At 37.3% G+C, this 17,696-nt stretch overlaps 1 protein-coding gene across 1 annotated transcript in view; it reads left to right on the forward strand.

The window, feature by feature from the left end:
• Nucleotides 1–4,705, forward strand: part of LOC107195150 (lachesin-like) — a 63,894-nt gene extending 59,189 nt beyond the window's left edge. Inside the window, exons 5-8 of the mRNA XM_015584937.1 lie at nt 174–324; nt 419–567; nt 2,483–2,542; nt 4,381–4,705. Coding sequence (XP_015440423.1) covers nt 174–324; nt 419–567; nt 2,483–2,542; nt 4,381–4,499 — 479 coding nt within the window. The 3' untranslated portion in view covers nt 4,500–4,705. The remainder of the gene's footprint in view (nt 1–173; nt 325–418; nt 568–2,482; nt 2,543–4,380) is intronic.
• The last annotated feature ends 12,991 nt before the right edge of the window (nt 4,706–17,696 follow it).

Here is a 17,696-nt window from a genome sequence, read left to right on the forward strand (position 1 = left end):
GAGAGAGAGAGAGAGAGAGAGAGAGAGAGAGAGAGAGAGAGAGAGAGAGAAATATGATCCCGACAAATTATGCGTATCTATATTCAAACACGCGAGAATATTAATCAAAATCTTGTTGAACTGTGTTCTATCGCGATAAATCGGATAATTAATTCGTAACTGTTTCCCCGCAGTTGGACCTGTCGTCAAAGCACCTAATCAGCTTCTGGGCGCACCTTTGGGCACGAACGTCCAATTGGAGTGCAACGTCGAGGCATTCCCGAATACAATTAATTATTGGGTAAAGAACCGCCAGGACACGGAGGACGAGATACTGATCGAGGGGTGAGGATTACGAGTTTCTCTTAATTTCCATACAGTAACTGCCCATCAACTTCGATCGCGAGATTTATCACTGTTTGTATCCTCCTTCTCGCAGACACAAGTACAGCGTACGAGAAGAACGATTCGGATATACAGTTTCGATGTCACTGTTAATCAAAGACTTCACCGAGCTGGATGTGGGCAGCTACAGATGCGTCTCGAGGAACAGTCTTGGCAAGGCCGATGGTACTTTAAGACTGTACGGTAAGTTCACTTTCGCCCATAAAATTCCACCGAAACGATTACTGTCCCCGTAGTGAAGTAGTAAACCGGTTTAGGTAATGGAAGAAAATATTCTTTCTAGTTCGCTTAATTATCGTGGCACTTGCACCTGTTTGAATGATCACATTATGTACAAATTGTTTATCTTCCTTTTTTCATTAACGCTGAATCTAGTTATATTGTCTAGTGATATAACAGAAAGGACATTGAGACTACCTTTTATTAGTTGAAGTGATAGAAGAAAATATTCTTTTTAGTACATTGTCGCTGTCGTGTTACTTGCACCTGATTCACATTATCTACAAATTGTTTATCGTTCTTTTCTCGTTAATGCAAGATTTCGTTCTATCGTCAAGTAATTCAATACGATGGACAGTAAGACTAGTTTCTATAAATTATATAATTAACGAAAGCAATATTCTTTTAATTGACCTACCATCAAGGTGAATTAGGATATCTAGGTTTCTTCGCACAAAATTTACTATGTTCAGATAAAACAATTTGAAAAGTAGTCTGAATATAAAATTTATGATATCAAGATAAGAATATCGTGTAAAAGTTAATTTTCTGGTGCATAGATAAAATATTTTATCATAGGCCAAATAAGGCTTACCATCGTTTTTTATTGGATAGTCAGACATTTTACCGTCGAATAATTGAAAGCACTTGACATTTTCGTTTATCAGTATACAAAATTTGGCTCGCGTGCATATTGTACACTGGTTGTGTCATATAATCCATTTTAGTCGCGTTAGATTAATTTGCGGTCTCAAGTGCGGTTTCAAGACTATAATTCACCATTTTAATCCAGCCCATGGTACTCGTAGTGCCACTAAAATTACAAATGCGTTCCATTCAGTTTTGCTTGAATCATAGAATTGTAACTGTTATTATTGTAAATTGTACGTATCTGATACTGAATAATGAGAATTCTGCAGTAGTTACTAGATATAGCAAATGTTTCTACGAAATAGCTTCAAGGTATATAAAAAGTAGAGAAATGGTACGAAAAGTAGTAAAATAATGCTAGAAATCAAACAAACATAGAATATAGGTACATACCTAGTTTCGAAGATTATGTAGATATTAAGTTTTATTACGTATAGATAAAACTGAATTTCACATACAAGTAAATGGGGCTCTTTAACGATCAGTATAACACAGTATGTAGACCACACAATACAGGTGAATTTATTTGGAAACAATAAAAAAAATTCATATGAATAAGTTTGTGTTATGTGTAATAGTAGTTTATTGTTCATGCGTCTGTTTGCGGTACTTCTGATACATAAAACCGATTTACTGGTAAGTCGTTACTGATTTTCAAGTTGTACCAAGCACGGTGTCATTTTTCAAATTAGCCAAGTCAAATGAGTATGTTCCATTTGCGAACACTTTGTGGATTCTTTCTCTACAAAATGGTCGTTCTAACTTTATTTAAGGTAAGGCGAGAAATAGTGTTATTTATAAAATTTTCTAATATAAACTAATGTGACATTATTTATAGAAATCAATTTATTAAAAACATCGAATAAATACGGGAAAATTGATGACCTTAGTTGATGCGATTAATTAGTACTTAAAACCTTAAATAAAAAAAAGCCCAAGATTTCTTAAAATATAAAATTATGTAACTTCAAAATAACACAAACTTTTATTAGTACCTTCGTATGAACTTATTTTATTATAAATAACAAATTTGCCCCTGAGAAGTCGGTCTTATAAGTTTCTATCCTTGTCTAGAGAATGCATATGCGGGAAGTGCACCCAAACCAGTATAGTATTACAAAAAGATATACATTTTTCAGAAAAATTACTCCTTTTCACTCGAAATAATGAACAATGGAAAAATCGTATTTCGTGTAAGTTATGAGCGACCATTCTCTTTTATTTTCAGAAATTAAAATGGGCTTCGACAGGTCATCGCGTGGAAAAGATCATGTGTCTATTATCGGTGGTAAGTCGAGGGAAGAGCTTTCTACTCTTAATAGAACCATTAAGTCTTTGCACTCGAGAGGCGACTCTCAATTGCTGTAGGTACCTATAATTTAATACGACAACTCGAGTAGCAAGTGAAAAATAACTGTATATAGGGTATTAACAAAAATTTGAGACACTTTCACAGGGTCGATACTACATGCCAGACTACGACGAAAATCAAAAATGACAAAATTGTGTTCAAGCATAGGTTACCAACGTGAGCGCTGCCGCGAGCCGGTTGACGCTCAGGAGATCTGGAGAGGGGGGCGTTCTAGTTGTTTTATTTTCTTTATAATTTTTCAATATAATTTTTTAAGATTCACAGATTACACGCGCAAGTACACCTGGAAATTTTAATAATAGGGATAGTTTGCCGAAAGGGGGCGCTGAATAAGAATTTCGAAAAGGCGGTGAACCAAAGAAAGTTGGGAAACAATACATTACAAGCTTCGTTTGAGAGTTATTAATTATTGCAAATATGAGTAAAATAGGCGAAACATACGTTTAACACGAAGGGTTATGTTACTCGAATAGCTGATACCACAAACGAGGAAAATATATAATTTTTTTAAGATTCAAGCAAATCCATAATAGGATGTATATACCATGCAGCTGAAGTGGTAATATCGCACACCTTCAAGAAAAGTGTCACAAGTAGAAGAAGTGTAACTCTTCAGGAGATCAAAAAGAAACTGATTCATTCACGTAGCACTTCATATATTAAACAAAGTGAAACTAGCACCATGTCGCTTGGAATATTGGACTTCAACTTGTGACATTTTTCTGGATGGTGGAACTACGTATTGGAAAATAATTTATGCGATAAAATAAAAGTTAACAATTTTTTACTTGTGACACTTTTCTCGCGGGGGCACGATATACGAGGCCTCGCGGTATTGCAGGTCCATCGATTCGTATTAGATGTTCCAGAATGTTTCAGAAAGAATTATTGCAGTACCACAAAGCGTCGTATGTCATCACTTCGGCTACGACGTAAGCGGGTTTTTCTAGATAGTTACGAGACTGGTAGTTACCGACCGAGCAGGTGGAACAGCTGACGGGTGCGCCTTCCGAGTAAAATGATCCATCGCGTCAAACATATTTCACGCGAATATTCAACAATTAATAACTCTGAAACGGAGCCTCGAACGCAATTTCATCATTCTTAATTTTCATCTTATTTTGACATGTAGAATCCACTCTGTGAAAATGTCCGACATTTCTGTTAACCCCTTGCCTTATAACATCTAGTCAATCAGGCACGTGATGATGCTTTCCAACTGGATTCAATGAACATGTATATCATTCGTTTCCTTTGAATCGACATGAGATACTGTTGCGCTGGTATTAACATTTAAGATTTCGAGTAAATGTTACACTTGCCGTAAGAGTAGAATTCCGTTTGTATCTGAGAAATTGTTATCGATAAAGTAATTATTGAGACTGTAATTGTCAAAAAAAATCGTAAAGCAAGGGATTAACACGCTGTATAACAATTACTATAGTTACATGTTTGCGCTATAGTAGATGCATAAGTCTATGCTGTTGGTGATTCTGGTAATGATACATTGCTTTCGTAAACCACGTAATACCGTGTTATTTTACGATTCGTCTTCTTATTCCTTTACGTGCTTATTTTGAAAAGTTTTGTCGAGTTTGTAATTTTCTATTAGAAAAATGTCCCGAGTTTGCTAATTGTCCATATAGCTAAAACAGCTACGAGTGCAAAGGGTTAAAATCGATAAATGCATAGTACAAGATAGATTTGCCGCTAGCAAGTGACCACGGAACCATTAAATGAAATCTCTCATTCAGGTTTAGCCGAAGCTGCGCAAAGCTCGGGCGCTAGCAGAGGGTTCTTGGGCTGTAGCAACAAATTATCGCATTTCCTGTCAATGTTTCTCTTCATACCGTTATTCATCTGGCCACGGTGAAGAAGGCATACGCTGCTGGCCCCTGCTAAGCCGAGTGCCGGATAACTTTGTGCCAAAGGACAAGACAAAAAATCAAGAATGCTTGTGTATGCGTATGCATGTATGTGTGTGTATGTTGGGTCAGATGATATCCAAAGTGTACGAAATTATAAAAAAAAAGAGAATGTGTGCAAGAAAGGATGAAGCGTTCTATCCGATAGAAAGAACACGCCGTGCGTTGAATGTTCGTATGAATGAACAAAGAAAAAAATGCAGCGAACTGACGAACAAAAAAAAACAGAGCAGAAATAAATAAACCGGAGGCTCGCGTTCTCTACATCTTCCTATTTCCCTTTGCTATTCCCGAGTGTCAAAAAAAAAACATTTTTAGAACAATGAATGATGTCAATGTATGCGTCCATTCGGATTCGCGAATCCGTCTCGTTGGAATATCGATGTCGGGTCGTGTTTAAAAAGACGTGCGCCGCATGACGAAACGACAAGACTCGGAAGCGTGCAAGCAGCTTGGCCCTTCCTAATGATGCTTAACAAGTCGTCAATAATATTCATAAGTTAAACGATCATTTTGTCATTGGTATCTGCATTACGGACGTTAGACGTCAAGGAATTCGATGTTTCGAAATAAAAATATGAGATCAAACGTTGTACACTACCGGCTGCTACTGATTTCTACGTACCTCTACTTCTCTACTCCTTCGTCTTGTACTACATATAAAAGCCGTTCGCGGGCCACGATGGCTGACTCTACTTTTTGAATTTTTTTAAATTTTAGTTGCAAAGCATTTCATTGGCTTAATCGTTTAGATTTGAAATAAACTTCCTTGAGAATCTTTTGTGGAGTTAATTACTTTTGAAAATGAACGACACAAAAATGATCGAAATTTAACCCCTTAAGCAGATAGGGAGGATTTATCCTTGTTGGCTTATACTTTTGTATACAACTTAACGTCCCAAAAATGGCCGTCATTTCAATTCGTTTTAGTAATATTATAAGAAAAAGAAACACTCTTTTTGTTTTTACTTAAGTTCGAAAAATTGGAATTTCATGTTCAAATTTATAGTCACACACTTAGTTATACACTTCACAGCGCGATAATTCTTTCCCCGTTTAAGGGGTTAACCCTTATCCCTCGCAACTGTGGCGGTACTGAAAACTGTTCTGACGACAGCACCTGGGTTCATTCGGACCCATGACAATTTCAATTCCATAAACATTTCAAGCTATTCGTGTCAATAGAATAATTTTTAATATTAAACGAGATTATGTGCTAACCATACACTATGGCTTGGTTCAAATAAACCTACAGAGACACAGTAAGGGAGTGTAGAACATACTTTAGAAATGACAGTTAAGAGTTAAAATTTTTATATACCCCCTATTTATGTATTCTTATTATCTCTGCTGTTATGATCCTATTGTGATACATTTTTCTTAATTTTGAAATAGAATTCACAGTTCAGTACGGACTTTCGTCAAATAAATCTGACAAATTTCCGTGAACAAATTTGTCAATTACTCTTTGTATCCATCAGATCATCATTCTGCAAAGGTTATTATTTTCCACCGTAAAAACTCATTGATATAGATCGAAAAAAACGTAGCATTTTAGAAGAAATGATTTTCATTCAATCAAAATATGCACCATCAACATTAAGAATAATTTGCTCTCAACGAGATATTAATTGATATGTTCCATTTTCTTGAATAATGATATTTGTGTTTTTGTTTTCATTGATGCTTACTAATTAGGGAATGTTCTATTTTTTAGAAACCACTTCGGATGTTATAACAGACAGTTATCTAAACCAGAAAACTATTCTTTCATGGCACCTATCAAGTAAAATCAGAGGAAAATTTCCATTATTTTATGATTATTTAAATTTTGTATCACTTTAGACAGTTTACAAGGACAGAAGAGACATTTCTTTACAACTCATATTTTATGTTGCTACACTTTGTACATGTTTTGTATAATAAATACTCATAGGGACGGAAGTAATTAAAACATAAACTAAAGAGGTCTTCCTATGTTAGAGCGTTGGATGAAATCAAATTTTTTAAACTGTATTAAAGAATTTGAATGATAGAGAGCACGAACAAAGAAAGTATTATAAAAACTAAAGAGGAAAAAATAAATTAAGAAAAAGAATAACCAAATGTTCGTTTAAGTTTCTAGATTTCTTCTAGTTTAGTAATATGTTCATTTTAAATATATAAAAGAGTGAAGTCTGTAAATGTAATCATTTTCTTGGAGAGTTGAACAAAACAGGGTAATTGGACAGAACAGGGTAATCAATGCTATTGGTTTTACAGGTGCTCCTGTCTCCAGGCGGTACAAATCTTTTGTATTTGACGTCCAAACATATTGTAAATAATTAAAAATAGCACATTGTATATGGTGGACTCGCTGATAACGATTTTGTGTAAAACAGTGTATTCAGATTTTCTACAACCAAGTTTTTGTGACTTTTTGAAGATTTGTACTGAGTTTTAAACAGACAACAAAGGAACGGTGAGTAGTTCATTTCAATTAGTTTTTCTTTGTCGTTTCAGACATATATTTACGTTATCCATAACCTACTTAGTTAAGAAAGGCCATGTGTTTTACTGCCGAAGTGCACAGTCGGACAAAACAGAGTACTACCCGTTTTATGCAACCATTTTCATTTTAATTCATATAACACATTTTATTTAAATTATTTAAAGTACACTTGAATATTATATTAATTTCTCTAAATGTCAGGTTCCATAAACAATTTTGTAATATCTATGTCTAAACCAAAATATCTTCGAACGACCGCACGACAGTCATGGGAGTAAGAGCACATGAAAAACACTTTTAAAGCAGGGGTGTCCAACAGGCGGTCCGCGGGCTACCCTGTCCCCCTCCCCTATCAGCTTACACACTTCTACCGTAGGGGAATGTTCCCTCTCCATATTCACCGTGCTTCTGCCTTGAAATCGCTGCGCATGACGTCTAAACAAGGAGCAGTTGGTGCGCACGCTCCCAGTCAGAGCATGCGCGCGTACTTTCTTGCTCCTCCCAAAGTAGTGAGAGGACGGTCTGTCGGATGGTAAAGACCATTTCGTTCTTACCAACAACATGTTGGCCAGGCCTGCTTTACATGAAGTTACGGCTGGTCGCGTCGATTATAGCAAACCAAACAAAAATTGTGAGACTTACAATGTGAAGGAGTGACACATTCTGCGATACCTACTATAAATTTACACGGCAACTGCTTTCAGGAAAAATAAAGTTAGAGGTTGTTGATGGTGCAAATACTTAAAAGCCGACGTACATGGATGTGACATGTGCCCCTTTTTCACTGAACCCCTCAATTTACCGAAGAATAGTTGGCGCGGAATATTAGTACTTGTTAACAATTTTTATCTTAAAAAATTGCTCCCAATTTGTTCCCTCGGAATCTAAAATTGCTCTCATCTCAACTATTATATTTCATGAGATATTCGCAAATGAAAAAGCAAAAATTTGTTGTCTGGAAAATAAATACAGTAGACATTCGTTTTCCGCATTAGTCGGGGCTGTAGCGGGCCAGAATTCCAAGAATTGTGCAGGAAGTAAACTCCAGTTACCCGAGCGATTTCCCCACCACTCGACCGTTCAGTCCTGCAACGCAGCTACATCTAGGGTGGGCTGGATATGCGCACTTTACGGTTACATTAATTATCTCCGCTATTTTTAGAGATATCAGAAAAGTTTATTCACAGATGTTGTTCAGTATGAAGAGGGCTATTACTTAGCAGTAACGAGTTTTTCGTAGGTGGAGTATTTTCGAATGCTTGATCTTTGGATATTAAAAAATTATTATGGAATAAAATACTTTTATTACATAAATGAATTCTTCCAAACATTCTGCGTAATAAAGTATTAAGGTATTATGTGAAAAAGGTAATAATTCGTGACATATTTTACATAAAAAATTTGAAATATGTCACGAATTGTTATGTAACTCCTACTCATCCTACAATAAAGTTATTATTGCTATGTTATGGTCCCTCTGATAGCATTTAAATACTGTACTTTCTGATCGCTTGATGTGAAATGAAATTGCCAGCAATATTCCTACAGTTGTCCGCGAAATTGTTGTTCAAACAAAACATTCAAATATGTCGTTGAATTCGCCTTCAAATGCTTAATAAGACGACAGTAAACAAAATATGTAGTTCCATTGTAAAAAAGTTACAATAGTAGAAAAATTCAAATATTCTATTAAGTTTACTTCATGAAATCCAACAGTTTTCATATGAAACATTTCTTCGCATTTTCAACGGTTACAGAAATAATAGCGTGTATATGGTTAAACCGGATATTCTGTACATTGTTAGATTCCGATGTTTAATATTTAAAAATAATAATTTTTATTCTACTAAACTTTTGAACACGAAATCTTACAAGTTTTCTAAAGTATTTAGGCTATAGTTTCTAAAAACTGTTAGGTTGTAGTGATTCTTCTATATGTCTCACTCAGGATCTTAGACAATAATCAACCTTGTTAATTCTTAACGCGCCCTTAAGTAGTATTCGGAGATCTGATTTAAGAGGTAGTGGGAGTGAGGAAAGGTCCAATAGGAAGTCTTGGATGTTACTAGGTGTTGATGAGTAAGAGGCTAAAGGGTATGATTTTGGGATTGGTGAATAAGAGGTTCAGGCGTGACTCAGGGTTGCTTCAAGGGTCGTATGCGTAATTATGTACTGAAGATAGGAAGAAATTTGGGGTTGCTTATCTTAAATTAAGCGGTAAATATAAAAATATGCTCTAGCTTAGAGCGGTATCCAACAACATATTATTTTACCATTTTTTCAGTTTCTATGGTTAAACACCTTAAAGATATTTAATATTCTTATTCTTCACTTTAACTATGTTATACCTTATACTTGTTGCGTAATCTTTATAGGTTTAGCTGCTTACATAAGTATTTATATTAATTATGAATGAAGAATAATACGAAATGTAGTTGATTATAACTGAAAGTATCTAATAACATTGCAACACTTCATTAAAATAGTATTACACACTGTATACACTGCGGTTTCCGTGATGAGATATGCGAGTTAAACGTGACACCGTATGTGTTCCGGCCTGGGCGTGCTGAGCGACAGAGTAGGGTACGCGCGCGTGTGTGAAAAATGCTACTGTATACTGTAATGCTGAATGTCTACTGTAGTAAATGGTCTTTTTACAAAAATATTATGGTACCAAAAATTGGTAACGCCTTCAGCGAACTTGAAAGAAGCGCGACGTCACACGAAACTCGACAATTCATTCGTACTCGATCATCATTCGACAACATTCATTCGCAAACACTCGTTTCGACAAGAGTCACATGGTATCAAATATTCGTATACATTCACTTGCAAACACTCGTTTCGACAAAAGTCACACGGACTCAAATATTCGTACACATTCATTCGCAAACACTCGTTTCGACAAGACATTCGTAATTCGACAGTACTCGCACTCGTATCGACAATTCAGCATGCGACAACATTCACCTCACAATTCGTCAGCTCCACCGGTCGAGCAATTATATTAATTATTCTCACTTAGAGAATACTGAAATAGTTGCCTAATATTAATTTAACGGGCAACAGTCGCAACTGTACGCGTACCACGAAGGTCTAGCCTGAAATTTACAACACCAGGCGGTTTCGAAAGAGAATCCGCACGGACGGACGCGACAATATTCAACGGTCAGATATCTTAATAATAACTTATTAACAAGGAGCGATTGAAATAATCTTGTTGCATACATGTTACGTAGGCTATGACATCACACATGACAGTTGTGTTGGTTCCCCCACTTCCGCTAGGAGAAAAAGTGGCGAAGGAAAAGGGCCTCGCACCACTTGATAAATTTATTTCAGTATTTGAAATAAATTTACTTAGGGGTAGAAGAGTTTTCTTCTTCGTATATCCAACGTATCCAACTCACCCGATATGTATGTGCGTCACACAACTGAACGGCCGAGTGGTGGGGAGAGCTCGCGGGTGATTATAGCTCGCTTATTGTAATATTCCTGGAATTTTTGCCCTCAACAGCCCCGAAGGCTGCAATAAACGAGCGCCTACTGTATGACGTCTACCTAACCTGTATGCAACAACATTATTTCAATTGCTCCTTGTTAATAAGTTGTTATTAAGATATCTGACCATTGAATATTATAAAACAGATCAGGAGCAATTTTTTGGTAGCATAATATTTTTGTAAAAAGACTATTTACTACGTATTTTGCAGACAACAAATTTTTGCTTTTTTATTTCCGAATATCTTATTAAATATAATAGAGCAAATTAGGAGCATTTTTGTAAGACAAAAATTGTTAAGGAACACTAATATTCCGCGCTAACTATTCTTCGGTCCTCAATTTTATGTCCCACAGACGACGTTGGAATCCAGGGTCGCTAAAGTCCGAAAATTGGGAACGACCATAAAAGAATAACGAAATATTTATTTGTAATATGCGTAGTATGAAATAAAATAACTTGTTCTATGATATTATTTTCTGTAGCCCATCTAATTTTTCTTATTTTAACATACATTACACTATTTATCGTATAGCTTATGTACAGATCACTTAAAAATAACAATCATTCATTTTTACATTGATTTTAATGACTACCCCATTTTGTCAAACTCTCCCCTACGTTCACTCTTTCGTACCTTTAAAATGAACATATATGTACATATGTATATCTCAATATTTCTGAGCTGAGATGACAAGGTGTAAAGTTAGTGCAAGTGAGCAAGCATTTCCTTGTTTGTTGTCTCCAATTCATCAAGCGATCCTTCGTAAGATTCCATATTCGCTTGGTAATAAGCATCATAATCGGCCTTCTCCAACCCTCTGTCATATTATATCATTGATTCGTTCACTTATTCGTTTATTCCATCCCATCGTCAGCAACTATTGATTTTTATTCGTATAAAAATGGAGGACGCTGTACATTCACTTTCAGACGTGGGATGCAGAAACAATTTTTTATTTCATGTAAGGAAATGGAGTATCTTTTATTCGATGTTCGTGGTGCGATAAAAATTTGTTTCTATTGTTTTTTTTAATAAATATTACTCACTTATATATAATAATACAGAATAGAAATATACTATTTGTATTTGAAAGCAACTGATAAACTGCTGTACTAACAGTGGAAAAATAAAATATTTCACTAAGTGTGTATACATAATAATATACAGGGTGTCCCAAAAATGTCCTCCGACCCGGAAATGGGGCACTCGGGGGGTGAACTGGAATAACTTTTTCCTTAGCAACAATGTAATCTGAGGCTTCGTTACCGAGATATTAACGAAAAACCGCGACCAATCAGAGCGCGAGTTTGCCAGCCGAGTTCCCGCGCTAGCGGTAGCTACGCACTACGCTTGTACTACGCAGCTCGAAACAAGTAGGTCAGCATGCATCGCAGGAAACTGCGTATAATAGCAAATAAAAAAGACATAACAAATAAAATCATACTTTTTATCATCTGCCGTTTGTTATTTAAAGAGATTAATGAATGCAACGTAAATGTAGGCAAATTATGTGTAACGTAAAAAGACGAATGCACATTTACTTTTTTGTAAATTCCTCTTTACGAATTTGTAAATTTCCTTTTCAAATAACGTGTGAACGAAAAAGTAATGTAACAGAGAATGAACGAGAAGTGATCGTAGTTCGGTATTCGTATAAAAATTCGTAGTTTAATAACGGTCAGCAATGTTACTGATAATGAATAAGTTTCTTCAAAAAAGCCCGAAGAAAAAGTTAGGTACAGAAACTTGCAGAATTATCGCCGGAAATAAGCCATAGCTTGCGTTACATTAAGAAAATAATAACCAGCAATAAATTGATGAGAACTCACACTTTCGGAAATTCACCTGCAGTTTGCATACCTGTGTCACTAGCTGAAGTTAAGTGTTGTAACGTCAAGTCCGTCCTGGTTATTCCACCGAATACGTACTCACTTCACTGCACGACCACTAACACTGATCACCCGACACAATCACTTAATGTATTTTTAATCCAACGTGTCGTTCCTACGGTAGGAAAATTCGTGGCCCCGGAAAGAGCCGATTGTTTTCAATTTATCAGATGTTTTATGCAGCCAAACACTTGCACAGCAGCACCCGCATATCCGTTATTCTGTACGTACCACTAGAACATTGCGTAATACTCCCGTGGACTGAACATCTCTGTCGCCCGATTGCTAACCGACTGACAGAATTTTTCCGAAAGGGCTTCCTCTATCCCCAAGTAGTTTCCCATCGTTACATTGTGAGTTTACTACCACCACAACAAGATTTAGGTAAAAAGAAACCAACTGTTCTAGGATAACACGTGCTTTGCAGTAGTGCAAGGAAAGAACCGTCGCGCAGTTTCACCAAGGCGCGTAGCCCGTTAATTTATTGACAGGGTACCGACTGCTTCGAGATAGGAAACAAACATCACGTGCATTGACTTGAGATTGTCCGAAATAAAGCAGACCACCAACGTACCCGTTGCTTCGAGTTGGAAAGCACAATGTACATTGTTTTCCTCGAGGAGCAGGGAAAAAATTTTCCCGACACGTGTGAGTTGACGCTGCTTGGCCCTGGCGGATCACCCTTTTAGAGGCGGGAGCGGAATTTTCGGTTATTTATGGCTCAAAATCTTCGGCCTCGTAGCAACCGTGAACTCAACAGAATTGACAATCGACAATTTTATTACAACTCTGTGAAATTGTAGTTCTCATGAAAATATTTCATACGTATTTTTTTTTAGTATTCCGTTAAATATCTCGGAAATTATTAGGAATATAAAAACCGTATAATTTGCAATATTGTGTTTGTTTTGATATTGAATGTAGCTATATCATTGAATTCCAGAATAATCCCTTTCTTTAAACAATCTTTCGCTGACTCCTGACAGTGCGTCTGAAATAATTTCCGAGATATTTGACGGAATACTAAAAAAAATACGTATAAAATATTTTCATGAGAACTATAATTTCACAGAGTTGTAATAAAATTGTCGATTGTCAATTCTGTTGTGAGTTCACTACACTAGCGCGGGAACTCGGCTGGAAAACACGCACTCTGATTGGTCGCAGTTTTTCGTTAATATCTCTGTAACGAAGCCTCATATTACATTATTGCTAAGGAAAAAATTGTTCCAATTCACCCCCCGAGTGCCCCACTTCCGGGTCGGAGAACATTTTTGGAACACCCTGTATATACGTGTTCATAATACATAGCAATATTAATCGTAATTACTTTCTCGTACGCGAAAAAAAACTAATAGTTCCAGCGGGACTTGAATCCAAAACCTCTCTATATACAAAGAACCGACAAAAGAGAATTCGTTTGTGATCATGGTCTCTTTGGTGATTTTTGGACGTATTGAACACTCATAATCTGACAAAGTTGCAGACTTTAGACTTGAGAACACTGTAAAAGTTACATACGGTAGTACAGTAAATTTGTGGTTCTCGTATATGCTACCGTGGAACAGAATGGGTCCTTGTACATACATATTGTGAAACCCAAACGGGTAGATTACTACTACAGTAGACATTCGCTTCCCGCGCCACCGTTATCTGTACGAAAGCTACGCCCCTTGCTCACACGCATTTTTCACACACGCGCGCGTACCCTACTCTGTCGCCCAGCACGCCCTGGCCGGAACACATACGGTGTCGCGTTTAACTCGCATATCTCATCACGGAAAGCGCAGTGTATACAGTGTATAATACTGTTTTAATGAAATGTTGCAATGTTTTTAGATACTTTCAGTTATAATCAACTACATTTCGTATTATTCTTCATTCATAATTAATATAAATACTTATGTAAGCAGCTAAACCTGTAAAAATTACGCAACAAGTATAAGGTATAACATAGTTAGAATGAAGAATAAGAATATTAAATATCTTTAAGGTGTTTAACCATAGAAACTGAAAAAATGGTAAAATAATCTGTACAGAATATTCGGTTTAACCATATACACGCTATTATTTCTATAACCGTTGAAAATGCGAAGAAATGTTTCATATGAAAACTGTTGGATTTCATGAAGTAAACTTAATACAATATTTGAATTTTTCTACTATTGTTATTTACATAGATTCTAATACCAATGTAACATTTTTACAATGGAACTACATATTTTGTTTATTGTCGTCTTATTAAGCATTTGAAGGCGAATACAACGACATATTTGAATGTTTTGTTTGAACAACAATTTCGCGGACAACTGTATGAATATTGGTGGCAATTTCTATTCACATCAAGCGATTAGAAAGTACAGTACTTAAATGCTATCAGAGAGACCATAACATAGCAATAATAACTTTCTTGTAGGTTGAGTAGGAGTTACTTAACAATTCGTGACATATTTCAAATTTTTTATGTAAAATATGTCACGAATTATTACTGTTCGAGATTAGACTCGAGGGTAGGAATTCGAAGGAGCACCTTCTTGAATTTGTAACTCACAAACCAGTTTATTGCGCTCACAAAAATGTACACAAATACATAAATAGAACAGAACGATTACGAGTAGACACACTATACTTCGGAGCACGGATAACACAGAAGAATACAATTATAAGAACCGGAGCACCGGTAATGAAAGTATTCTAAATCAGAGAGCACTCTTTTGTAATCTCGTACGTTTAGATCGACGGTTCGTTACGAATAGACGAAGACGAAGGCTCGCCGCGGGAGTCAGTCCGTTAATTACATAAAATCGCAGGCACCTCGCACAGCAACAGTCCCTTTGGAGAGAGAGAGAGCGAATACTGCCAGACAAAGACCTGGCAGGGGCTAGAAAAGGACGGCGTTGTAACTATGAAAGGCGACCCACAAGTGTCAGTACTATGATTACCCGTGTGGCGTACGTCGGTGCAAGCAGCACATACGCCATCTACAATTTAGTCTAATGTAAAACTCCCACGGGTTAAGACGTGCTTTAATAAAGTCAACTTACAAAGCGAAATACACGAGTCAATTATTATATATATATACCATCCGCCACATAAGTAATTGGTGCCGAAACCCGGGAGTTTGATGGCCAGTGCAAACACAGGAGCTACAATAAAAGACGGCGTGGAGGACGCCAAGATGGAGATCCTCGCACACGAATTTCGTAGCTTCAAACTTCCTAGCTTTTGGAGGGAAGAACCAAAACTATGGTTCTCAATGCTCGAACGTGAGTTTACGGCATATAACGTTAAGGCAGACGCTGTAAAATGTGCCGCGGTTATCCGGCATTTGGATACCGCGACCATGAAAGTGGTCGCTGATGTAATGGCAGCTCCTCCATCGAATGATTCTTACAACGAAATCAAGGAAGCCCTTATTAAGCGTTTAGCCGCAACCGAGGAAACGCAACTGAGGCATCTCCTATCAGGGATGGAGCTACAGAATAAAAGGCCCTCGGAACTATTGCGAGAAATGGCGCTCCTTGCAGGAGAAAACGTTTCTGAAAACGCCTTGAGCACATTGTGGCCACAAAGGTTGCCTACACGAATTCAAGAAATATTATCTGTTATAGAAGGGGTATCATCGGAAAAATTAGCGCAGCTCGCCGATAAAACAATGGAGAGAACATCTCAACATGAAATGGCGGCCAAAGCAACGAAAAAAAGCAACACCATGGAAGATGGCCGACTGCGTGATGTTCCACGTGATTCCAGTAACTCGGAAATAGCCGAACTTACAAAGCGCATGGCGCAATTAGAATCCTTGGTCCGCGGTCACTACGAAGGCCGAAGAAGGGAACGCACCCACTTTCATCGAAGAGGTAGGTCTAGATCTAAAAGCAGACCCAGAAGCGATGGAATGTGCTATTTCCATGGAAAGTTCGGTGCAGATTCATGGAAGTGTAAGCTACCCTGCGAATGGAAAGAAACAGATAAGCGTAAGCAGGGAAACTGGACAAACCATCCTTAATTGAGGCATTACAGGATGGGAAAAACATGCAAAATCGCCTCACAATTTACAACAGACAGTCAGGTGTGAAATTTTTGGTAGATACAGGAGCCGATGTATCGGTGATACCAAATTCTCCACGCAGCAAGCGGACATCTGATGGTGATTTTAAGCTGTACGCAGCGAATGGGTCACCTATAGACACATACGGTGAAAAACTGCTTGCGCTTGACTTGGGTCTGCGGAGGTAGTTTTCGTGGAGGTTCATTATAGCAAAGACGACCAAAGCCATTCTGGGAGCGGATTTTCTAGGCCACTACAACTTGTTGGTGGACATAAAAAATAAACGGCTGGTCGACGGTCAAACATCATTATTTTCAGTTGGAAAAATTATTAACTCAGATCAACCAACTGTAACTACAATAGGTAAAGACAACCGTTTTCAGACCTTACTTAAGGAATTTGCAGCAATCACCAGACAGGCTTCTGGAACACATAAAAAACATGGAGTTCAACATCATATCATAACATCAGGTCCACCGATTGCAGAACGAGCACGTTGTCTTCCTCCTGATAGATTGAGAGCTGCCAAGGCAGAGTTTGAGGAAATGTTGAAATTGGGCATCTGTCAACCATCTAGCAGTCAATGGGCTAGCCCTTTACATATGGTAAAGAAAAAGACAGGTGAGTGGAGACCTTGCGGTGACTATCGCAGATTAAACCATGTCACTCAGCCCGATCGATACCCATTGCCACATATCCATGACATAGCGCATCACCTCACTGGTACGCAAGTTTACACAGTATTAGATCTTGCACGGGCATATCATCAAATTCCTGTCGCGCCTGAAGATAGACATAAAACTGCTGTCGTCACACCTTTTGGATTGTTTGAATTTCTGTCGATGCCGTTTGGACTGTGTAATGCAGCACAATCCTTTCAAAGATTCATGGACACTATATTTAGAGGCTTATCATGCTGCCGTTGCTACGTTGATGACATACTGGTAGCATCAAAAACACTCCACGAACGCCACGAACACCTACGCATCGTGAACGAAAAATTGCAGCAGAATGGATTGACAATCAATGTAGACAAATGCGTCTTTGCCCAGGAAACTGTCAAATACTTAGGATATGAAATCAGTAGCAGGGGAATTGCACCATTGACTACCCGTATCAAGACAGTACAAGAATATCCGAAACCAAATACCATAATGGAACTTAGAAGATATTTAGGAATTTTAAATTTTTACCGCAGCTTCATA

This window comes from Dufourea novaeangliae, unplaced genomic scaffold, assembly GCF_001272555.1.
Source record: "Dufourea novaeangliae isolate 0120121106 unplaced genomic scaffold, ASM127255v1 scaffold59, whole genome shotgun sequence".
NCBI classification, from domain to species: domain Eukaryota; kingdom Metazoa; phylum Arthropoda; class Insecta; order Hymenoptera; family Halictidae; genus Dufourea; species Dufourea novaeangliae.